The 25,684-nt window shown below is 33.6% G+C and overlaps 3 protein-coding genes across 6 annotated transcripts; 1 reads left to right on the top strand and 2 right to left on the bottom strand.

The window, feature by feature from the left end:
• Positions 1 to 628: 628 nt before the first annotated feature.
• On the bottom strand, positions 629 to 5,347 carry LOC128164857 (protein adenylyltransferase FICD-like). The gene is made up of 2 exons (XM_052828900.1): positions 4,996 to 5,347; positions 629 to 4,750 (listed from the first exon to the last, which is right to left on the bottom strand). The coding sequence occupies exons 1-2, from the start codon at positions 5,273 to 5,275 to the stop codon at positions 3,675 to 3,677; spliced, it is 1,356 nt and encodes a 451-aa protein (XP_052684860.1). The 5' UTR covers positions 5,276 to 5,347; the 3' UTR covers positions 629 to 3,674.
• On the top strand, positions 5,329 to 12,171 carry LOC128164844 (ATP-dependent RNA helicase DDX51-like). The gene is made up of 15 exons (XM_052828872.1): positions 5,329 to 5,468; positions 5,704 to 6,304; positions 6,597 to 6,747; positions 7,174 to 7,319; positions 7,587 to 7,703; positions 7,849 to 7,910; positions 8,277 to 8,385; positions 8,712 to 8,827; positions 9,269 to 9,290; positions 9,456 to 9,692; positions 10,238 to 10,353; positions 10,611 to 10,727; positions 10,914 to 11,079; positions 11,497 to 11,631; positions 12,035 to 12,171. The coding sequence occupies exons 1-15, from the start codon at positions 5,446 to 5,448 to the stop codon at positions 12,056 to 12,058; spliced, it is 2,142 nt and encodes a 713-aa protein (XP_052684832.1). The 5' UTR covers positions 5,329 to 5,445; the 3' UTR covers positions 12,059 to 12,171.
• LOC128164820 (DNA helicase MCM8-like) lies at positions 12,076 to 25,651 on the bottom strand. 4 transcript variants are annotated; one of them, XM_052828853.1, is made up of 28 exons: positions 25,562 to 25,651; positions 25,090 to 25,292; positions 23,990 to 24,133; positions 23,309 to 23,391; positions 23,077 to 23,137; positions 22,711 to 22,799; positions 21,880 to 22,018; positions 21,630 to 21,730; positions 21,378 to 21,419; positions 21,109 to 21,277; positions 20,590 to 20,658; positions 20,129 to 20,309; positions 19,648 to 19,678; positions 19,443 to 19,505; positions 19,236 to 19,304; positions 18,829 to 18,906; positions 18,208 to 18,345; positions 15,550 to 15,593; positions 15,331 to 15,417; positions 15,177 to 15,240; positions 14,883 to 14,938; positions 14,723 to 14,759; positions 14,489 to 14,605; positions 14,154 to 14,219; positions 13,715 to 13,884; positions 12,989 to 13,073; positions 12,729 to 12,818; positions 12,076 to 12,544 (listed from the first exon to the last, which is right to left on the bottom strand). In XM_052828853.1, the coding sequence occupies exons 2-28, from the start codon at positions 25,238 to 25,240 to the stop codon at positions 12,431 to 12,433; spliced, it is 2,538 nt and encodes an 845-aa protein (XP_052684813.1). In that variant the 5' UTR covers positions 25,241 to 25,292; positions 25,562 to 25,651; the 3' UTR covers positions 12,076 to 12,430. The 4 variants fall into 4 exon arrangements, with proteins under 4 accessions (XP_052684813.1, XP_052684805.1, XP_052684822.1 ...); XM_052828845.1 differs by having other exon boundaries at positions 25,515 to 25,626; XM_052828862.1 differs by having other exon boundaries at positions 25,543 to 25,610.
• Between the last annotated feature and the right edge of the window lie 33 nt (positions 25,652 to 25,684).

Here is a 25,684-nt window from a genome sequence, read left to right as displayed (position 1 = left end):
TATTTACTCCTGGTATATGGATTAGTGGTTCAGGAACACACTTCGTGAAATACAAACGTTTCTGGTTCAATACCATGTTTTGATTCAACAAAATGGATGGCTAACCTTCTTAGATGTTTTGAAATAAAGTACCAAAATGGATCCACTACATATTGAAATGATTTTTGAAATCAATATTCTTTACAGCTTAATATTATCAAAGCTTAAAAAAGATTCTGTATAAACACACACGTCAATTTAGTCCATATATTGGCTTTCTAAACTCACAGCAGTACTAATTTAAAAGTTATTTGCCAGATGAAGATAGGAAATCCCATATGACTCACTCTGTAAATATACATATATTAGCAAGTACTTATCAAGAAGCTTTTAAAGGGTGATTAAAATAAAACTCTTAAATGTCAAAGAAGCCCCTAATAGGGTCTGGTGCAGAACTCTCACGAAATCTGTGTATTGATTGAACCCTTCTTTGGGATTGAATTGAACTGTACTTGTAGATATAAGAGCCATCAGCTACCCAGACTCCAATTCTTTTAAAGGTACTGAGACCTCTTAAAAGATGCAAAGGAGCGAATTGCTTGAAGTTTTCTATAATTGCATTGTAAATGACACAAACAAGAATTGACACTTTTACTTCAAAAAATATTTTTAATAAATAACAAGCAATTACCAATGTTTTTCATGCTGTTACCAACACAATTTGTCCTAAAAGGAAATATTCCTTTGTATACAATATTTGTACATTAAAAATTCAAGAGGAACTTGAGAACGAGAAAAACAAAGCACTTTACGGATACATGTAAAAATTCTTGTTTACCTTATGAAAAACAATTGTAGTGTAAATATTTCATTTGTGAAATAAAATAGAAATATAGGATATTCAAGATCAGAAAATTGTATAAAACAAAAGAAACACGTTAATTATTGAATCAAATGCACAACTGAAAGTTTTGTCAATGTACAATTAGGACCTAATTGGTCAAATATCATGTAACTTTTTGTCCTCAGTATCACTTTAAAAACATTTCCAATAAATAAATGAATACATTTGAAGAATAGTTGTATCATTTCAGCAAAAGATAACATAGAATACACAATCATCATTGATGTTTTACAAAATAGACACAACTTTTGGCCTCTATATATTTTTTTTAAGAGAGCTGGATGGTCGTGGCCACTTTTAGATTGACTGTATTAATCTCCTTTTAAAAGATGAAATATTCTGTATAAAATTAAATATATAGGGAAAAGATCAAATTTTAGGGCCCAAATATTTTGATTTTTCCTTCTCTTTAAATGATAATTTAGGACGAAAAAATATTCTATTTATATTTAAAGGTAGATTTGCCAAAATTTTCATGGTTCGGGGGTACATAATTTCGTTGGAAGTGTAATTGGGATAATTTTAATATATATGAAATAAATGATTGTATACAAATTTATGGGGATGTAAATTTGTGGGCAAGGGTTTCCCACGCAAGTCAGAAACATTGCTCCCCCACCCACAGTGAGGATTCCACAGTTGGTAATTTGTTGACCATCCAGCCTCCTTAAGGTACCTCACTACACCTTGAAATAGTTTCTCAAATCATCAGAAAGTTACTTGATTATGATAGAAAGAAAGTACAAGTCTCGGTGTAGTGAAGTACCTTAAGCCTACATTTTATGGATGTGGATATTACTAGTAACTGAAGACTGAACATTCAAATGAATGATTTTAGACATAATAAAAGTGATCAGAAATAAAAATGCATAACGGTAATGTCTCACATGTTTACAGTACTGCTCATGAAACTTTTCATGATTTCATGAAAAAAATTCATACCCTGTTCTATTTTGCTTTTTTCCACATTCAGATAAAGGAAACACCAATCAAAGGGACATTCTTGTCCACTCTGCTCTCTATGACATACATATAATATTTACAATGTATGTATATGTCATAATAGAGATCAGAGAGGATAAGATGTCCCTGTACACCAATTACATGAATGCTAATTTAAAACATCACAAACTACATGTATGTATTTTAATTCACTTTTTCATTAGTTTTTTTTTTACCTCCAGAAACTTCAGAAAAACTCAATCATAGAAATTTAAATTGACACTAGCTGCTTTATCCATAATAGTGTACTAACTTAAATAATACTTTAAAATCTAAGACAATCAGATTCATATGAGTTATACTCTCTAGGCATTATAAGAGCAAGAGAGACAACTTCTGATTTTCTTCTCGATTAAAAATCAATTTGTTTTAGGCCACACCAATATAATTTCTTGTTCATCTGACATTCAGTGGATAAGGTCACAAGCGGGCAAGCAATTAAATAATAAAAATATTATTTATACGAGCCAAAATTTATAGCCGGTACATAAAAAACATTTGCATCATTAATAATGTAAGACATTCCATAAATCTTCACTATCCTGGCAGTGTTTATACTAAATATTCTGGTTGCATTGTAAAGAATACCTGTTTCACAATATTGCAATTTCATAGATGAAAGGTTATGCAATGAAAATTATCATTCCAAAACAACGAGTTAGTGTGTACATTCTACTTACACTTTAATACAGAACATGTGACTTGCAATTATAATGAAACTGAGATTAGTTCAATGAGTTTGCCAACTGTCTGTAAGCAAAGACTGCCTAAGGTTTTCCAACAAAAAAAAAATATGTTCTCTATCAAGAGATCTTATACAGTACTGTAAGTTGGAGGACAATTTAATGAGACATTTAGGTGGTATGTAGAAACGCAAGAATAACAAGACCGCCATCTTATGATAAATACATATTTCACCCAGTAAATAAATATTCAACAAAAAAAAGTACACAGAACTCTACAACTGTCATGTATTTATATTAAACATAAATAACATTGGGACTTCAGTGAAAACATGTGAACATGTGTAGAATAATAAGCCGTAACTTGAAATATATTTACATGTATATCATTATTGCCAGAGGTTGCTACTAGTGTACCTAGCAGTACCTTGGCCCTGGCATATTTTCAAATATAACAATTTCATGTGGATTGTTTTCTTTTATGTAACAATTGCATTGTTACACAAAGTTTAAAAACGCCAATACCGTACCTTAAGGAAGGAAACCCAATGACTTTCAGCTTTTTAAGCTAGCTGTAAGTTCTTTGGTGAAAATGGATATTGATCATTAATAAATAGTTTGATCCAAGAATGTTTTGTGTCACATTAAGTTTGAACAATTTACATCTCATTTATGTTACAAAAAAATTTATGTTTTGCAAAAAAAAGTTCACTTCAAAGAGTAAAAAACTACTACTTCAACTTGGAAACTACTAAATAAATTGTATGTACCAGTATGAGAAAGATGATATATGTAAATTAAGCATTACCATCATGTAGGATGCAAACAAAAACAGTCAATGTTTATGTTATATGATTATGATTAAAAATTTAAATTAATAAAAGAGTAACATAATTATGACAATTTACCAATCAAAATTGTTCAGATTTTTAAAGCAATAACATCAAGTCTTTGAAGAACAGGCTGTTGGGGGGAAAACTTAAAGTGATAAAAAAATAAGGAAAACAAATATTTCATTCGAATGCACAACACCATACCGGTATGTTATAACAACAAAAATGTATAAAAAGATATAATAACAAAAAAGAACCTATTAAAAACTAATATCATAACTCGTCTTTTGAAGTTATGACATTTTTCTCAGTACCATTAATCTGTTTGAACAAAGCACTAGAACCAGAGGCTGTCAGTAGAAAATGATCAAGAGCTTGCTCTGTACAGTCAGCGATAAATCTTATGAAAGGTCTTATATCTCCTGCATTGCCCATTTCTAGGGACTCATAATACTTTAGGCGATCTTCCACCTTTATTGTCACTGGAGGAAAACCTGCTTGCATTAAAATGAGATTCATTAACAATCTGGACGTCCTGCCATTCCCATCATAAAATGGATGAATGACCACAAGTTTATAGTGAGCTAAAGCTGCATACTCTACTGGATGTAGTTTCAGAGTGTCTTCATTATTCAACCACTCTATGAAATCGCTCATCAAACTTGGAAGATCTGCGGCCTCTGGAGGCTTGAATTCTCCAACAAATACCTGAGTGTCTCTCAGCACACCAGCTTCTGTAGGGTCCACATACCCCAAGACTCTTTTGTGAATGTTCAGAATGTCCTTTAGAGTAATGGATCCAATACGACCAAGTAGAGTATTGTTTACATAACTTAACGCAGCATCAAGTCCCAACACTTCATTTTGTTCCGCTAAACTCTTTCCTCCCACAGCTATTCTTGTTTCCACAATTGCTCTTGTTTGCATCAAAGTAAGCGTATTCCCTTCTATTGCATTTGTATGATAAATATGTGAGAAATATGCCTCCTTTTTTGCTCTTCTTAAACCTGGATTATTTTGGGGAATTTTTACAAATAAGTTCAGTTTTCTGTCAATTATATTGAATCTCCTTTGATCAATTTCTTCCACAACTGGTAAAATGCGCTGTCTATTGATCAAAGCTTTGGTATGTTCGGGACACAGAGCTAATGCTTTACTATACATAAGATTAGCACTCAGCATATCGTTTTCATATTTTTCAAGATACTCGCCAAATGCAGTTAATATTTCTACATGATTGGGGTCCAGTTTCAGTGCATGGTGGTATAGTTTTCTTGCCTTGTCGTATTTTCCTTGGGCCTCCATGTCTAAAGCTAAATTCATAGCAGCTACGGCTTCTCTCTGGACATCTAGAAAATAATACATTCATTACTTCATCATGTTCATATATATACTCATGTTGTACCATAAAACTATATATATATGAAAAATTATCAAAGGCAAATGAATGCAAAACTAAAGGCTTAGATGAGTAAATAGTTAAATAAAATAATTCAGTATGTGTCATTTTGACAGCTACGAAAGCATGTACACCAATAAATTTACCAGCTGTATATTATAGTTATAAAAAAAATAATTAATTCTGACATCTGACCTTCCGTAACAGGCATCTGTTGTTGTCTGACTCGAAACACAAGTGAGGTATCATGTGGGCCCTGTTCATTGGAATTACTTTCTATTCGCTTCGTTGAGAAAAACGAAAGAAGACCATACGGAACAGTAAATGAGAGATACGCCACGACAGCCCCGGCGATAAATACCACAAACAGAAGAGATGGTAAATACATTTTGTCAGGACAGTACTTTCTTTTCCAAAAGTCATACAGGATGGTAACTTGACAGATGTTCGATGAGAATTTCGTACATTTTCCCATGTTTTTCTGACGTTTCTACACAGGAAGTTTACAATGTAAGACCGGATGCCGATTTGTTGGACGTAGATTGGATGATTTTTACCCAGAGTTCCTAATTAAAATGGATGCGCCCATGGTTGCAGGTGTTTGAGGTGTTTTCCAACACGTTTTAACGTTAATTTGTCAATAAGATGGCATTATTTGCAATAACAAGGTAACTCTTCCTTAAAATAGTCCATTTGACTCTTACTCTAATTTATTAATGATAAAAAAATTATGTAAACATAGCTATACATCAATAAATTGTCAAATAAGTGCAGAGAAAATTCTGGCAGGTTATAGTTACTTTGGGGAAATTGTATTTATTAAATAAACATGTCACATTAATTACACTTAAAATCATACTACTTCTTACTTCAAAAATTTTGATTTTGGTTGTGTCCTTTAAGGTATTTTGGTGATGAAAATGCAGAAGAACAATCAAACAAAGCAGATGCCATTTTGAAGAAACTTCAAGCAGATGCTGAGGCAAGGAGAAAACGAAGAGGTATTGGAACTCGGAAATTACCACAGGATAACTCTAAGAAGAAGCTGTCATCAGAAAAAGATCAAGTGAAAAATGACCTAACACCAAAATCTGGCGAGAAGATAAAAATTGGTAAAAAGTCTAAGCTGAAAGAGTGTGATGAAACCGGTCATGCTGACAGTGACAATGAAGTTATTCCAAAGAAAAAAAGAAAAGGAAAATTAGATAAGGAAGAAAAAACTAGCCGTGAGAAAGATAATAGTTCACAGGCAATAGCCCAGGGTAGTGAAAGCAGTAAACTTGGTTCTAATGCTGACACCACAACCAAGGAGTTAAAATTCAGAGGAAAACCAAAATGTGTGACAAGTGGTGATGAAGAAGAACAAGAAATTGAAGACTTAGAACTTGGTGATAATGGTCAAAAGGCTGATGAAACTGAAGTTATGGGTGACACCCAAGAGGGTGCTCATGAATATGGAGGCTTTACAGTGCTGGGGGATTACAAGTCAAAGCAGACAGAGAAGGTATGTTTTGAGGCTTGATCAACATAGAGAGCACAATGCTGAATTTTCCTTTCCCTTTAACAACACAAATTATTGCAACTCTATTTGAGAGCACACTCTTCTGAGCTTTCTTCTGATCACAATAAAAATGAAATATGTCTTAATTGAAGATGTTTTATTTTTTAAAAATATTTTTGAACAGTTAACTATTACAGCTCTTTTTTGTGCACATTATATTATAATGTTTCATCACAGAAATCATACAATAGAAAAATACAGTCTATGACATGTTATCTTAATTATATTGCTGAAGGTATCTCGTGTATTACCTGATTGGCTTTCCAGTCCAAATGTGATAGCCTCGGATCTGAAGCAGAAAACAACTTTAGTATCTGAATTCAAAGGCCTTGACCCAGACATCCATTTAAACCTCAAGGAAAATAAGATTGACTACTTCTTTCCAGGTATATATTTATTTTTTTATTGCTAAAAATATTGAAATGTCTTCACAAATTGTTCTCCAAAGCCATTTTTGAAATATCTAACAAGATCTTTAAACTTAATTATGAACATTTAAAGAAAATTGTGTCCAAAATATCAATTGATGTTTTTACTGTGGTAACCTTTAACATCGCAAAACCCACAAAATACAATACATAATATCTTAGAAATAAGTGTAGTAAAACTTGTTTGTACAAAAATAGACACAGGAGTTAATTTGGAGTCTCTACACCAATTTTTTTAATTTAATTTACAGAAACTTTAAGTTTTATATATCCAATATTTTTATTGTCCCAATAAATATATATTAGGTATACAGTCATGAGATACCTCTAAAACATGTGATTCTTGTAAGTATTCAGAAACATAACAACAAACTATCTTTGCAGTTCAGATGCAAGTGATTCCAGAAATACTAGACACAGTGAGGTATGGCTTTGTTTTGGGGCGGGCTGGATTTAGACCACCAGACATCTGTGTATCAGCTCCAACAGGCAGCGGCAAAACTCTAGCATTTGTGTTACCTATTGTACAGGTATGAAACTACGCTTCCTCTATAGGCACAATATACCAGCTGTTAATAAATTAATTAAGTCGCTCTTTGGACTTGTTTGCTTCCTGAATAGGCTAACTAAAGTATTTCACCTATTGACGAATAATAAACCTGCCCATTGGGCTTGGCTTTTACCTTGAGACAAAAGTGGGGCAATTCTAGAACACCCTCTTTAAAAAAAGAGTTGTTGAAATCCTTATAACTTTTTTGATATCAATTCCAAGTAGGCATTTCATTACAATCTTTCAGGCTTTGAAGAGCCGTGTTTTGTGTAGAATTCGAGCCATGGTGGTCTTACCTGTCAGGGACCTGGCTGTTCAGGTGTTCAAGGTGTTCCTACAGTACACCAAGGGAACAAACCTAAAGGTCAGTACAATATACATATAGATCTCTCCACATGTCTTTAAAAATGCATGAAGGTTTGTGGTGTCTCAGTATGTTATGATTTATATGGTGTTTGTCTCATGAATCTGAGTATTTGTGTGCAAGTGGATATGGTTTTCTATTGCAGGTGGGAATGATTGTGGGTCAGAAACAGTTCAGTGTAGAGCAGCATGCCCTGGTTAGACAAAGGTAAGCACTGGATTATCAGCCCTCAGATAGAAGTTACTCTCTGCTTACTCCTGCTGAAAGTTGCAGAATTTACCTATCCAGGACTGCATTCTACAAAACTGTACATTGTAGATCTTTGCAGATTAATGAAATGGCCCTAAATGTGCAAAATGTATTCAAATCAGTTTTTTATCCAGACTATTTCAATCATAGAAATATGTCAATCTCAGTTGACACTATTACAAATTGCTGATAAAAAAGAGGAATTTGGTCTTAAGTGTAAGGTTAAGTAAAATGCAGCCGAGCTTTGTCATGGCATGTTAATCCTGTAGTGAAACATTAACTTCATACATGAACAGATTACATGATTTGTGTGTTTTTTAACAGGCTTGGTGGGTTGGAGAGTAAAGTGGACATTGTGGTAGCTACCCCTGGGCGACTAGTGGATCACATCAACAAGACTCCAGGGTTCAGCCTCACAGATCTACGCTTTCTGGTGAGTGGGAAGTGGGATTGGAGGGGATGTGACTCATCTTTACCTAATAAATGACAAATAAAATGAAAATTTTGAAAAATTGATGAAAATAACTTTCAGCAGTATCTGTGGAATTTGGTGTCGTGTATTTATAATAAAAAGCCTTTTTTAAATGGGGTAGAGTCTATTGTGGTTGTTCCTGGGGGTTATTATGCATTATGGGCAATATATTCTGAATTTTTAATATAATGGGTACATCATAATTCTATTTATTTTATGATTAAATTTTGAACAATGTTTTATAAATGATTGTACAGCACTTACTTTAGGGGTTTATCTGTTGACAGGTGATAGATGAAGCAGACCGGATCATGGAACATGTGAAGCAGGACTGGCTGAGCCATGTAGAGAACGCTGTGTTTTCTGGGGGACGGACAGCTCCCAGCTCCCTCAATGTCTACAGGTAAGACTCTCTCACATTACCTGTATTGTATACTTTAAAATCATCAATACATGTTTTTATGCGAGACTTATTTTTGTTAAATTAGTGGTATTTCTCGTATGAAAAATAGAAAACATATGGTACAATACGCTTTTTGCAAGCAATAAGTGAACCGAGGAATAAAGTAAAAATAATTTTTTTTCAAAATACAGAGGAAACAACCTACAAAATGAATGAATTGACTGTAATTAAATTGTTTCTGACTCACTCATAAAGTAAATGTGTTTCATATGCATGTACATGTAGATGTAGCGAAATTTAAAAATCTTGGGGATAAACAATGTACCTGTATGTGTTTAATGCTTCTTCCATCAAACAGTACAATGTACTTTTGCATGAAAATGGTTCTATTGTACGTATACATTTTACTTACTACATGTACATTGCCTTTCTTATTTTCAGCTCTTGCAAGCATCACATGCCTGTAAGTACATGAAGTTATCAATTAGTATCATCTTAGCAAGTATAATTTTCTTAACCAAGAATAAAAATTGTAGCAACTAAAAATCTAGTAACTAAAATGCTATGTAATGGAAATATAAACGGAATATACATGTACCGTTAAAATAATGTATGGATTCTATTTAAGCTCCAGAAGCTGTTATTTTCTGCCACACTGTCGCAAAATCCAGAGAAGTTACAACAGCTGAATCTGTTCCAACCCAAACTCTTCACCTCTGTGGTAGATGGTGGCTCTCTCCCCCGACCTCTGGAAACAGAGGGCGAGGGGAATAAAGACGACCAGGTCACTGACAGGCTGAGTGGCCCAGGGGGAGAGGTCAAGGGTCAGTTTGTGGGCAAATACACTACTCCGCTTGGGTTAAAGGTAGGAATACAAAGGCAAAATTTTCTACAAACACCGAGTTTTAATATGAAAACCTTGTAGATTCATGTCATACATTTTGCATGTATTTAATAATGTAAATCTAAAGTCACACATTCTGAGTGTTTGAACTTACAAGTATAGAAAAACAAGAAACCTGCATATAAACTTTTATATGAAATAAAATCTGCATAACAATTATATTTATTGATGATGAGTACAATCATTCACATTTTATGTATGTTTTTAAAAAGTGGAACATGCATCTTAATACTGTAAGTATGTTAAATATACATATACCTACTGGTGCAATTTTGAAGCCAAGATTACTTGTTATACAAAAACATCTTGTATTCAACAGATGTAATATACAAAACAAAAGTGGAACACAACTTGATATAATGTTAACACTCCATCAAATTATATTCAGCATTTTGTACTTAAGTATTACCACTGTGAATATTTTAGTCCAAGATCATATACATGCACCCTAATTCCATAAAGGATATAGCTACACTGTAATAATTTGATTGACATGTGATTGACAGGAATACACAGTTGAGGTTGAGGCGTTTGAGAAGCCACTGGTCATCCTTCACTTCTTGCACAACCTCAAGTACCGCCATGTTCTCTGTTTTACCAACAGCGTAGAGTCCACACACAGGCAAGTATAATAATTACATGTTCCGGTGCCTTTCCATGAAATATCTTTCTGTAAATGAAATCTTAATTCTGAGACTGTTACCGGATATATTCTCTTCGAACATTTCCAATAAAATTGGCAATGCATCCAAGATAGAAAAATGTTTTAATTTGATTTTCTCAATACTGCTTAACAGCTTTGAATATCTAATCGAATTTTATTACATAAATTAAGTTATCTCCCTTGAAGTTTGATGGATGTAAGATCATGTATTCCAGGTTGTACCACTTGATCCGACTATTTGGTGATATTAATGTAGCAGAAATCACTGCCAAACTACAAGCTTCACGGAGAAGTAAAGTCTTAAAGAAATTTCAAAACGGAAGTATTGATATGTAAGTGGTCAGCAATTATAAAAACAAAGAAAAACATTGATGGTAAATGTATAAATGTTTTTTCAATTAATAGAGATTCATTAAGTGTTTTGCTTTTACATGTAAATTTCAGAAAAAATTTACTATCAGGTGTATAACTTGTGAATATGTTTAATCTGACTGTACTTGTATTTATTGATTTGACAGCCTGATTTGCTCTGATGCAATGGCCCGAGGTATGGACATAGATGATGTACAGTATGTCATATCGTACGACCCACCCCCCTACATCAAGACCTACATTCATAGGGTGGGAAGGACCGCCCGTGCTGGCAAGGAGGGTACCGCCTTAAGCCTATTACAAAAAAAAGAGGTGTGTACAATTAATGCATTTATCACATCTTTTCTCATTATACCGAGGAGATCACCCTCCTAATAAATTTTTTGTAATACGTTGTGATGACACCACAATGGATTTTCATTATACTCTTATTACAATTGAAATGATGAAAGATTATAATAGAAAACACATGCATGTAATCATACGGTTATTAAACATGTTCATCTTTATTTTTATATTCCGTTTAGTTTTATAATACCAAGCTGTTTGGTAATTTAAGCAACTTTGTTTTTATTACTACTTCTGTTGCACTTCTTGGTTCAAATTTTATGATATTCCCACACGAGATCTTACAGGTTTATATACAAATATTTATATTTTGTGATATACCCTAATGGTACTTTGTTCTTTTATTGCAATTAAATTTTGTAACATTTCTTTTACTAAAAGTTCCATCACTTCAAAACCATGACCAAAGAGGGGGGTAAAACTTACATGGAGAAATTCAAAGTCCACAGCAAAGAGATGGAGGGTCTGCAGGAGAAATACCAGGCAGCTCTTCAACAGCTTCAACAAGTCCTGAAGGTGTGTATATATATCATTAAGATAACTTTAATTACATCATATACAGATTTTTACAAGTGGCTCCAAAATCATCTACTCGGAACAGAATTTAAGCAAAAATTACGTTTTTGAATATTCTATTTACATGAATGGTAAATATTACAAAATCGTCTCTTTTTGAATAATAAGCAGTAAAACACCAATGGAAATATCATTTCATCATTGAAAGTATTCCAAAAGTTATATTCAAGTCTATTCTTAGTTTATGGGATTCAGGCTAGCAAAAGAGTCCATTAAAGAACCTGCAGTCAATGTTTTGATATGTACATGTATTATCAATCATTGCGTACCGGTAATTAATTGTGTATTAGAACTATAACATACACTGTACACTGAATGTTCCATATGTTTTGTATTTTTTCAGAGTGAGAGGTTTGCACAGAGATGAAGAACAGAAACATGTAATACAATAAAAACAGAATATGTTGTTTTATTCATTTTTTAACATTTTAATGAATATCACAGACATATGCACAAACAAATGCATCATTTATAACAGATGAGTAACAGATCCATGTATAAACACTAGTACTTGTGAATTGTAATCAAAAGCACTGTTATTGTACCATGTACCATTATGGGTCACATAGTAATTATTTTATTGAAGTAGTTTACAGAAATACTGTATTTTGATTTACAGAGACAATATTCTGAATTACACGTACCATGTACAATATACAATTGTTCAAATGACAAGACATTTTTGTGGTCTACATCATCAAGTAATCACACTATGTATTAGCTAGTCAGTTCAATGCACTTAGTAGTCCGTAGTCTGTAACTGATACACTTTGGGACCTTTCTTCAGAAGAAATCCCTGATTGTTCAAGGAAGAGACAAAACCTTCAAAATCTCCTACTTGTAAACCAATTTCCTGAAATTAGAAAATAAATTTTATATATAATGAAACTCAATGAAATGCAATTATGAATTAAAGAAAAACACAAGTGCGGTAGTCAAAAGACAAGGGATGTATAAAGCACAAACTATTGCGTTAATTTCCCTCACCCCTTAAACATTTTCTGAGACTGTCTGTACATGTACATGTAATTGTATACCTGTGCAATCTGTCTCATTTGTTGAATGGTGAAGATTGAGTTGTAGGTCCTCTCCGACACCTTCTGTAAAGCTCCCACAAACTTCTTGGGCTATTTAATAAAAAAATTATTGTATTTCGATTATAACTGGTATATGTAATTTAATACATTTGTAACAGTTATTAAGCATATGCTGTAAATGTTTCACAAAGAAGGTCACTAAAGTGTGCTATCTGAAGCCTAAGGGAATACACAAACTTCAACCTAAACTAAAGACTTGCCTTAGAGCGTCCACTCATCCCTGACCCATGTTGGGATCTCAGGAAATCAAGGCTACCAAACTGGTCTGAGTATGTGTCAATCATACTGAAAATTCACATGAACAGTTTCTATAGAAACAGGAAGAGCATTGTAATAGTGTATGTAAAATATTGAGTACAGTCATGTACAAGAGAATGATTTAGAGGTGAGTGAATGGTAGTAGTGTGTAATTACAGTGCCCACATGTATGCAACCATGTACTAAAATAAAATGTGCTAAACTAGTAAAAGAACGATTAAAAGGTTTAGCTACAGTACAGTAACTTTACAATCATTGGCTAATACAGTTGAATATACATGTACAAGAATGGTTTGTGAAGCACTTTGATCCGTGGTCATAGATGTAGGTAAAGGCCAAGGCCAGTAACCGGAAGGTTGCAGGTTCAAGCTATGCAGTGGTCACTTGGTATTGTGTGTTGTCCTTAAAGAATGCACTTTATCAACATTGTCTCAGTTCACCTAGCTGCGATCCATCTACTGGCTTACACTGGATGTTAACCTGCATTGGAGTGGTGTCCAATCCAGAGGGAGTCAATGACTCTCGTCTGTGTAGCACTTAGAAAACCAGAGACGGGCACCAGCCTTATATACCTCATACGGCTCAGAGAACAATTTAAATGACAAGAGTGGTTTATAGGTGAGAGCATGACAGTGTTATGTAGGTACAGTGCCTGTACACCCACTAACCTGTACTTCATGATCTCTATCACATCCTCGGCATCTTCCTTGGTGGCAACCTCGCGGAGTTCCAGTCTGGCTCGGGACTCCGTCAGTCGGATCAGGGACTCCAGCTGTCGTGTGGTGATTGGAGTGCTATCCATACCCTGGTGCTGCTTACGTAGGGTGATGTAAAAGTCCTAAAGAAAGGATTGTAAATAGTGAACATACCAAGATCTTGATCATTGTACAGTGCACATGCATTGTGTACCTGTACATGGACCCAACACTACTTTAAATTGCCCAATAGAAATTAGTTTATTCTGATTCTGAAAGTTCTTATACTATTTAAAACTAAATAAATAATTAACAAAAAAAGAACTTTTAATGCCTTACAAGTTTTTTATAAACATCCAATATTACAGAGACACTCAAGTACAGGCCTTTGAAAAAGTATTATATTATTTACCTGTAGGACTTTTGCAGCATCAGGTCCAATTTTGGGATGCACATATTTTCTTGCATATCCAACATACTATATTTTAAAATTACATTCAAATAAGTCAAACATACATGTAAACTGTAAATTGTGTACATGTTGCATATATGTACATGTATGTAAATGAATTTTACGATGAAACTTTGTACTTTTACTTGGAAGCTCTCATAAAATAAATGGATGGAAATTTCATTCTACATGTAATTCAATTGAAAATGCTGTTTCAAATAAATTGAACACTAACTTATTAGTACATGTATATATAAAATATGATTCAATATATATGACGAGTACATGTTCTTGACCTTTCTCAGCAGCTGGGCTGGGATATAGTCCACATGCTCTCCTGGGGAAATCTTAAGTCGCTCAGACAGAGGTTTGTCTGCCTCACACAATAGGATAGAACTGTTAGCACTGGTGTTCTGTGAAGGACACAAACAAAATTCTTAAAACTCCTCAAAATAAACAAGAAACTACATTTACATACAGTTACCAGTAAAAATACTGAAAATAACTTCACAAAAAGTTGAAAAACTTACAGGATTTTGCCTTTTCACTGTAACAGCTGCCATTGACCTAAAAGATGAAGTATTCTCGGTATGGTTACATACATGTATATTAGTGCATGTACATGATTGTTTACATAAATTAAATTACTTGAAACACATAGAGACAAATATTCATTTTATTTATACATACTTATTTTTCCCAGCATGCAGAGCCATCACATGATCAGACAACATACTGTCAATTTCCTATAAAAGAGAGAAAAATATAATTGTTACATTCATATTATTTGCAGGCAAATAATTCTTCATTAAGATTAACTAATCTTCTTTTGTGTGTTTTGCATTCACCACCATTCCCTGCAGTTTCCATACTTTGTGAATTTTAAATGATATAAAACAGATTACAGTAAATGCATTTTTAAAAAAAACTTTTTGAACCTTCATGTATCATTATAATAACAAAAAGTTTCTTGAAATCTCTTACCTCATCTGGTTTGTCGAGAAGAATGAAAACAAGATCGAATCTGGACAGGAGAGCACTTCCCATTCTGTTGATATCAAACATCAGTTTGAATGATAGCGTAAAACAGCAAAAAAAATTTAAAATAAAAAAAACATTAAACCAAAGGAGTACATACTTGAGATTTTCTGAGACCGTTTTACTTTTGGAGTAATGTCCTCCCACTGGATTTGCTGCTGCTATAATGGAGGTTCTAGCTGGCAAACTGCAATGGAAAGGATAGAGCTGTTTGTTCTCATGCTTCTCATGAATAATGTACATTTGATCTTCTTAGATTTACACATACAACTCAAAAGATTTTTGTTTTGTTCTTAAAGTACTGTTGGATTTCACTTACCTGCAAACAATCCCTGCTTTCGCAATACTTATACTTTGCTGTTCCTTTAATAGTTAGATAGATATTGTTCAGTTTCATTAAATATGCATGGAAAATTATCACAGTTTTCAAGATATAGTTTTGTATTTTATATTCCTGAAATTTTTGTTTAGGAATTTTAAACAAATTTGGAGAATGTACATTTTACATGTTGTAAAAGAACTATTAGGAAAAAGTTATCCATGTTTAAGATACTAACATAAGAAATTGACACCAAAGTAGGAGCATGGAATATTGTACATTGGTACATTTATCTTCTAAAGTATGAACCAATGAACAAGTTAGCATCCAGTCAAACAATTATCACAAAATCAGGACTGTTCACCAATCACCACCAAAGTTATTGACCATAACGAATTAGGTATGTTTAGTGGTTATAAAGTGATTCAGAAGTATCTGTATAGTATGCATCAAATCTGCCACGTAATAAGTTGTTATCCTCATTTATCTTTCCTTTCTACTCCTCACAATATGAAATTTATAGTACCTACCATAGTATAACATTAAACTCATACCTACCATGGTATTTTCTCTTCCTACTCCTCACATTACACTCATACCTACCATGGTATTTCCCCTTCCTATTCCTAACATTAGACTCCTACCTACCATGGTATTTCCCATTTCTACTCCTCACATTACACTTCTACCTACCATGGTATTTCCCCTTCCTACTCCTCACATTACACTCCTATCTACAGGGTTGTCTCTAAGACCCGGGAGGCGGGGAATTTCCCCGCCTAAAGTGACATAATTACCTGGCTATTATTGCATTTCAAACACAATCTAGCTATAAGCTAGACCTTCAGATCCCCTTCTACTTTTTTATTTCTCCCTTCTACTTCAATTTTAAGAGACAACCCTGTATTTACCATGGTATTCCATCTTCCTACTCCTCCCATTACACTCCTATCTACCATGGTATTCCATCTTCCTACTCCTCACATTACACTCCTATCTACCATGGTATTTCCCCTTTCTACTCCTCACATTACACTCCTATCTACCATGGTGTTCCATCTTCCTACTCCTCACATTACACTCCTACCAAGGTACTCCCTCTTCCTACTCCTCACAATACACTCCTACTTACCAAGGTAATCCTTCTTCCCACTCCTCACATTACACTCCTACCTACCATGGTATTTCTCCCTCCTACTCCTTATATTACACTCCTATCTACCATGGTATTTCCCCTTCCTACTCCTCACATTACACTCTTACAGGGTTTGACATTAAGTTTTTTAATAACTAGACCAGTCGGGCTACCTCAGCAATTTTTCACTAGCCCTGACTCTTTTACTACTAGCCCTGACCAATTTTGACAAAAAATAAACTAAAAGTTATAAATGACAAACATAAAATATTAAATACCTGTTTCTGTTTAATTGTATTGGTTTATCTTTACCAATAATGAATCATTCAAACACTATTTAAGATTTAATTTTATTCAAACTGTACTAATAATGATACAAGTATTCAATGGTTGACCAGGGACCAACAAAACTTTAGGGAGACTTTACTTCTCCTTAACAGAGAAACATGGAGAAGTTTGAGAAATCGGGGAGACTTTCATTACTTGACAATGGCATAACAATAATGATGATATACACACTCAGATTTAAACTTTATTTATTTAAATTAGATAAGAAACAAGTCATTATAATTAAAAAATAAAACAAATTCTAAAAATTGAAAACAAATTATCAAGTTTATTTAATTTAAATTATTTGATGTATTCATACATTTTATAGATCGAATGTTTTGTAATTGTGTTAAATAAAATGGCAAATAAAATAAGTCTCTGTTTTTTAGTGTATTTTGGTGGCATTAGTCCAACCCAATCATTATGTTGAGGATTTAGATTTTTTAAAAAGATATTATAACAAAGGGTTTATGATTATTTTAGCATAAATTTGGCAGTGTTATTAGCTAATTACAAGTTACCAACAAAGTCACTGTTATATCAACACTGGCCTTATTTTAAAGTAATAAACATCGTTTTGTACAGCATGTGGTTGCATCACCCATATTTATAACCCCTAAAGATAAGACAGACTAGATTAATTAATCACAAGAGGCATAAACTGAGTTTGTGAAGACGTCTTTAGAATTAAAAAATTAAAATTTTATTGCCCTTAGGGTTAATTTACACGATTATATGAACTCTGTGTACAGGGCGACTTGGGCTTTTCGTTCGGAGGAAATTCCGGCGAAGTTACCGATCAAAAAGAGAGTATTTCCTCCACTTCATTCTCTAGGTTAGCCCTTGGGTTGTACTTAAATTACGGTTTGTAGAATTTAAGCCTGTTAGGAAAAAGTGCTTTTACTTCTATTGATATGAATATTAGAGAAAAAGTATGTGCACACTTTTTTTTTCACACGACCAGGCGGGCTAGTACACAGACATTTAACCCCACCGGACCTATCGTCTACTAGACAATGTCGGTCGGACGTGCCTTAGTGTCAAACCCTGCTCTTATCTACCATGGTATTTCCCCTTCCTATTCCTAACATTACATTCTACCTACCATGGTTTTTCCCCTTCCTACTCCTCACATTACACTCCTACCTACTAAGGTATTTCCCCTTTCTACTCTACATTACACTTCTACCTACCATGGCTTCCAGTAGAGCCTGATGCTGGTTGCCCATCTTATCAAACTCATCAATACAGCAGCAGCCCTGGTCAGCTAACACCAGCGCTCCGGCCTCCAGGGCATGGTCTCCAGAGCCCCCGTCCTTGGACAAGGTGACCTAGTTAAAGCACAAAGTAACATATGATTAAACATAGGAACATAAGACTTAACACAGTTATGACTGTGAATAAGATTTGAATTTAGTTTCTCAATCAAACAAATTCATCTGAATAATCTGTATTTAAATTGGCTGGAAAAATTACAATCATATAACATGAATTTCAAACATTACAAAGTTACTTTCATCAAAAACATGTCAATTTCCTTGATGTTAAATAATACTGTTCTTGATCTTTAAGTCATCATACTTAATCTTGATTTCTACACACAATAGTAAGTCTTATTCATGTAAAAAATCCAACTGATAGCTTCCAATTTTTGGTACACTCAGGTTGCTTCACCGACTATATGTAACTTCTCTAACCACGCTCAAATTTAAAATGCAGATACTCCAGTTACATAAGAAGCTTTTCAAATCATTCTAATAACATAGATAATGAAAAGTTTAAAATTTCTAACTTATGCAAGATATAAAACTTACAGTTAACCCAGAGGTTGTGGTTGTATTACCACAAACATAAACACTGCGAGGGGATATGTTAGCCACAGACTGCAACATCTACAATAGTCAACAACTGCAATTAACTTGAACACATGCATGCACATGCAGATGACATCAAAGGAATGTACTGGTATTTAGCTTATGAAAAAAGCATACATTAACATTAACATTCAAAATATATTCTCATTATTGTTAATAAAAATTTTTCATTATTATGGAGGAGGAGTTAATAACAAATTTCATTACTACCAATAGTAATAATTTTGTATAAGGTAATCTTTGCAGAAGTAGAGAACTTTGGACAGAAATATATGCAAAACTTTAATCATCATAATTTTTGCTACAATCATTTCCATATCCATATTTCCAGTAAACAAGTAACACACCTGACTTTTCCCTAATCCTGGATCCCCCACTACAAGGATATGTGGGTCTCCTCTGACAGGAATACGATTCTGTAATAGGAAATATACCATAAATTGTCAAATTAAGGCAAATATAATGTGTAAGTAGGATATTCACATGTATTAATACAGGTATATTAGAACATGGTTTTAAATGTTGTAATATGAATATTCTTGGGCTATATGTACCTTGTCATTTAGGAACTTCTGACTGCCACCAAATAAACCAAGGATCAAACCAGCCTTAACCAACTACAAAATATTTTTACATGCATGTCATTGTTTATGAAATGTGTAATATACATGTATATTTTTTCATATCTGGATAAAAAAGTACAAAATTTTCATGAATAAATTTACATGTATTCCTTATGGTAAACAAATTGTACTGTACCTCATGTCCGTAAATTGAGGGACACATGGACCTGTCAATAATAAACATGAAGAACTATTTGCATAATTTTTTGGTGGAATGGAGATTTTGACAAGACAGAATTAAATATGTAATGTCATAGATATATAGGTATAAAGTCAACAATCACCTAAACATTCCATGAAAATCTAACAAATATCTAAACAAATACATATACATTGTCCATTTACATATCTAGTCTATCTACAGAGAAATACTGTAAACCAACTTTTCTTCGCGTGCGAGAAATTTTCGCGAGGTAAGCGAGAGCCTTGTCTTCGCGAATATTTCTCACCGCAAACCGATCCTTTGTCTATAGTTTTTATAACAATACAGGTTTGGATAACACTTGGTCGCCAACATTAGTCGTCGCGAACGAGTTAATCGGCAGTTGATCATGAAATAAAGTCGCTGCAAATAAAAATTGGTTTACAGTAACAGCTGAAGTCAAATTTGTATTTACGCAACAAGAAGTCGGAAGAGATTTTCTTCACTTTGAATTTCTTCAATAGCATACAGCTCCTTCATGGAGAAATCTAAGGCTAATCCACAGTTATCCCCCTTTGTGTTGCCTTTTGCATTGTTGACAGAGTTGGCTTGTATGTACAGTAGAAACATGCATTTATCCTTGTTTCTTCCTCTACCTGTTCAATACAAAATGTTAACATACAAAGAGAATGTACAGTCATGTATATCTTATTTCTTTATTTTGAATTAGGAATACCCAATAGTTAGATGAAAATCAATCTATGTACCTCCAGCATAACACATAGTGACATACTAGATTGCCATGGGGTTTTTTAATTAAAAAATTAGAAATTTGCAAATAATAACCATCATATTGATAGAGAAAAATAATAATTAAGGATATACTATGTATTAAAAAAATTCTATTGTTGTTTATTTTGAAAAATAAAGACTGACCTTCATCAGTACTGTTGACCTTGACCACGCCAGACACAGTCACAACATCCCCAGGAACACAGCTGTCCACTGCCAAAAACAAATCATCTCAACCTTTAAACCATGCTAAACAAAGGGTGTACAATTTAGAGACTATGATAAGGCATTATAACTTAATAATTCTGAATCTCTTAGACTACTATATTATAATCTTATGTGTATTTATAGCAAAGATATTCATTACTTGTAAGCTATGGTGTTGATTAAAAGTTCAATTTATTAGTGAGCAACATTAAATACATTTTTTTTCCAAATTTTGTGGCATCATTTATTTTGATAAGGCCAATTTTCATGGAGTGTTTATTTTTTGTAAGGATATTTAGTGATTTACTTGAATGTACAATGAATAAAGACCGTGTCATTTGCTGAGGATGTTAATTCAAGGCTAAAGGGGTACTAACAAAATCCACAAAATTTGAGCCCCAATAAATTTTAAAAATTTCACAGTAGTCGGTTTTGCTAGAGTTACAGCTTATTTACCCAGATCCTGAGCGAGTTCACAGTCCATGGTGCGGGGGATCCTCCCCGACTCCTTCATCCCCTCCCCCATGATTTCCTGGATTCTGATTGTCTGCCAGTCAATTGTCTGTGTAAGCTCGGAGCTACGGCGGGGGATAAAACTTTTTCCTCTACATCCCTGTGCTGGACACTGCCATTACAAAGAGATTTTATATGTATGAAAGTTATCACCAATGAATTAACAGTTTTAACTCCTGGGTAATTAGCTTTTGAAATACATGCTTACATACCTTGGTAGGTAGGATATATTTCCCATCAGGAAGAGTAACAGTCTTAATAAAAAAAAAAAAAAGAAGAAGAATTTTTAACATTGATTTACTTTTATATCAAGACAGCCTGATCAAGGCATACATGCAGTTTATCATTTATTGGATCAACGAACTATAAGCAATAAGATTATTACAAAACAACAATAAATCTGGTAAACTGTGATTAAGTTTCTGTTGTCGATTTCACATTCAAACTCTTATTGTTACACTCACCTGAACGTAAGCACAGGTGCCACACTCAAAAGCTAGGTGTGTACACAATGGTTTGATGTTGCTCACTCTGACCACCGTTCCCTTTACAGACACAAATTTACCTACAATGCAGAATGCATAATCACACAAAACATAACAACAATTTTTTGAATTTTCATTTATGGTGATTGCGGTACACAAAATATGGTAGTTGTGTACAATCTAGAGTTACCTTTCTTGAGGATTTTCTAAAAGACTTTCTATTTCTTACCATAGTAGTTAGCCTTGAGATTCTTCAGAGCTATTGGCTGACATGCATTGATAAGTCGCACATGAATCATGGGAAGGCTGTAATTGTTCTGTTCCATTTCTCCGGGTTCAGAGGAGGTTTGTTTCTGGTGAGTGATTATCTGTAATATCGGTAAGCATATCATAAACATCTATGTGATGGCTTAGGTCACTAACGAATATGCTCAGAATATAGTATTCTTTCCATGACATTTCTTTCTGTAGAAAAGAATGTACTTGACTATATACAAATTACAAAATCCAATGTATAAAGCTTGTATTTTGTGAAAACCTTCAACCAGTGATTCCATGGTTACTCCTTACCCCTGAATTAATGTTCATAGTAAAGTTAACAAAATTATTCTTTAATATGATTTACGCTAGAAAATGGACTAAAGTTAACATAATTATTCTTTAATAATGATTTACTCTAGAAAATGGACTATCATGTAGTTCATTACATAGCATCTCCATTAACTTGTAATTTTTATATACTCTATGGAAGAGACACAAATTAATATTAATGAGTCCATAATACTGTGGTTTCATCAATATTCGTTGAATACCAATTTTCGTGTATTTCGTTGTTTAGTTGATCCACGAAATTAAATGTTCATTGAAAGGCAATTTTTATTAACATTTTGTATTGATAGGGTCATTGGCCACGAATTTACGTATCCTTGAAACTGTGATTTTCATTTTATCCACAAAAATTGATACCCTTGAATATTGATGAAACCACAGTATTGGGATACAGAAGAATAGAAATTGGAAAACAAGAGCTTATGAGGTTTTTTTTTAAATTCTAATTTACCTGGTGAACAGCAAGCCCCATACAAGCTATCAATTGTTCTGGGGAATCTCTTAAGTCTGAGTGAATGCTAGGAATACCCCTCTGTATACCTACAATAAATTAAATGTATTAATATTTGTTTCAACCAACATCTGATTTTTTTCTCCACGACATTCAAACATTCCTTCACAATTTCCAAAACAATTGCGGTATGTTTATGGGTTAAAACCTTTTAAACCAACATACATGTACATGAATATCTAGATTTGAAACATGAAAATTTTAAGCATGTCTGATTTTTAAATTGTTATGATATTTGTACATGAGATTTAACAATGAACAAAGCTGCTATTTCTTCTCAAATGTCTATCATTTATGTAAATGTACCATCATCTGAAAGTAACTCCTTGAAATCAACCACCATGAAACTTTTTTCCTCTATGTCTGTCTGAAAAAAAACCAATACTTACATATGTAATATGAAGGTCATCAAATATCAGTATTTTTGGAGAAATCATGAAGCACTAATTTTTCACTTTGAAGATTTTTTTTTGTGAATAATGCACCTCTACCAAACTGATGAAAGAATTGGTGTAATTCTGATCAATGAAGTTCTTACCCATTTATATGCTGTACACCAACTGGTGAAGTATTTCTCAAACATCTGGACGTTGTGGACAATAGGTGACTGATCACTGTACACTACAATTATTGAAAGAAAATGTTCATCCATCTAATGCGTTTTAGAAAGCTTTATCATAAAAATCAAGCCTGTTTGCAAAGTTCTTCAAGGTGTTAGAAAATGCTTCTATTATTATGTCTCGTTTTGCATCAAATTCAATGTACAGTAATACAGTTACAGCACAGTGACTGTGTACATGCTTATAACTAATTCATGCTTAAATTGAAGACAGAGTCATTCCCCTTAACTTTAAAACAAATCACTAACTTACCAGAAAGACAAATTACATTTATAATCAATCAAATTAGGCTTCTAACTCTAATGTTTGTATTACATGTACAGTACATATACTGTAAATTCCTTATATTATGCAAGACACTTAATTCTGCGATCCCGCTGTTTTAATTTGTATAAAACCGTAAGAATACAAAATTACAGAATTTTTTTCTCCCATTTTTTATAATTTTCAATTCTCAAAAAATAATGAGGAGATTTAAAAATCTGTGTTGGGTGTTTCTCACAGTTTTACGGGGATATTATTTCCTCACGTTTAATTAGGAATCTACAGTGAGTTATTCAAGAGAAGTAGTGTAAAGGTTTTCATGAAAAGACCCTTGCTTTCATCAGGAAAGTATAACTGCCATCCTTTGTATGGAGACTGTATTTGTATCTTGGTCTGGACCAGTGAAGGTCTGGAGGGGGTGGGGTCAGCCATAAGCCCTGTACCCCCTCCACCACCCCCGCCTCTTCCTTGAAACGATCCTGAAATTAAATGACCAGATCATATAATAAAGTCTTGTTGGTATATTTTCCAGTGGTGGTGTGTGAAATGCTTTCAGATTTCATTTAAAATGTGTTAATTTCTTATCTTTGTCTCATTTCAGAATACCGGTAGTTTATTACCTCTCCAAGTTAAAACTCAGTATCATTATTGAACTAAACGGGCCACACTTTAATGATGAACATCAGGGATCTATTGTCCAGCCTATGGTTTTTCATAATGGTCTGCTGCGACCTTGACTTTTACTCATACACATAAAACCACTAAACACCCTTAAAAGGGCATTCTGTTGTTCATGACTTATGAGGAAGAAAGGGCATAGAAAAGAGAAATTATGCTCAGGACAATTAATGTCTGTCTGACAAATAAATGTTCATTACAATGAAGGTCCTCAAAAATGTACATGCATATATATACAAGGAACTGGAAGTGATTACAATTATACCTAATGCATAAAGCGTGATTAATTTTTAGATAGTCAAAAGTTTCAAAATACATGTAATGCTGAGAAAATAATTGCCATGTTTTCTTAAATTTCTTAAAATATTGCCCCAACTTCAAAAAATCCATAACTCCCTTACTAAAGTTGAATGTTGTACCTTCATGTACTGACTTACGCCATAATCACATTTGCATTGCATTAAGGTTAAATAACACACCTGGAAAAAGTCATTTAACTTAACAGTAAATTATTTGGATGTACGGATCACAAGCCCGACACTTTACCCACTCGGCTATGCAGTAAGTTACATGTTAGCGTTGATAAAATCCTTTTAATAAAACGAAATGTTGTTTCGATCAGAGGTCAGCCATTTTGTGAAAATGTGTTATTCCACCTTAAATAGCAATAAAAAACACATCTGTTTACACAGTAATATTTAAGTATCAGATATATATAACAAATAAGCAAAGCTTTATATATTCAAATTACATATACCTCTTCCACCTCTGTTGCCATAGTGATTGTAGTATCTTCCTCTTCCCCATCCTCTTCCTCTCCAAGGCCGGTACTGCCCACGTCCTCTTCCCTGGCTCTGTCCACGACCTTGACTTTGACCTCGACCTTGAGAATATTGGCCTTGACTCATCTTAGTGATGATTTTTCATCATCACTGATCCAACATTAAACAATTTTTGTTTCTGAAAAAAATTCAAAGAAATAAAACATGTCATATATATGGAACAATTTATACAATTCAAAGTCGTTAAAGATATAATATAGGGCCCGGCAGTGGTAACTGAATTGGACATGTAGCATTTGATCGGTCATAACCCAGACATTTTACATTTACCCTAGGCCAGTAAATTTTCAGAAGGCTAAGCACATTGTCTCAATGAATACATTATATATATTTTTCACACATGGTTCAAGCATTTGTGGATTCAATACAGATCACGTCTTGGAGAACCTCTAAATCCATTCATCCGTCTGAACTCTGATTACGCAGTGTTCAACTGTGTTGTATCTCCCGCGTCAAATGTTATTTTTTATGTTGACAGTCGATCCCGACTAGATTGTGTTTTGCAATGCA

This window comes from Crassostrea angulata, chromosome 1 (genome assembly GCF_025612915.1).
Source record: "Crassostrea angulata isolate pt1a10 chromosome 1, ASM2561291v2, whole genome shotgun sequence".
Taxonomy (NCBI): Eukaryota; Metazoa; Mollusca; class Bivalvia; order Ostreida; family Ostreidae; genus Magallana; species Magallana angulata.
The sequence above is the reverse complement of the archived record's forward strand: the minus strand, read 5'-3'. Positions and strand labels throughout refer to the sequence as shown.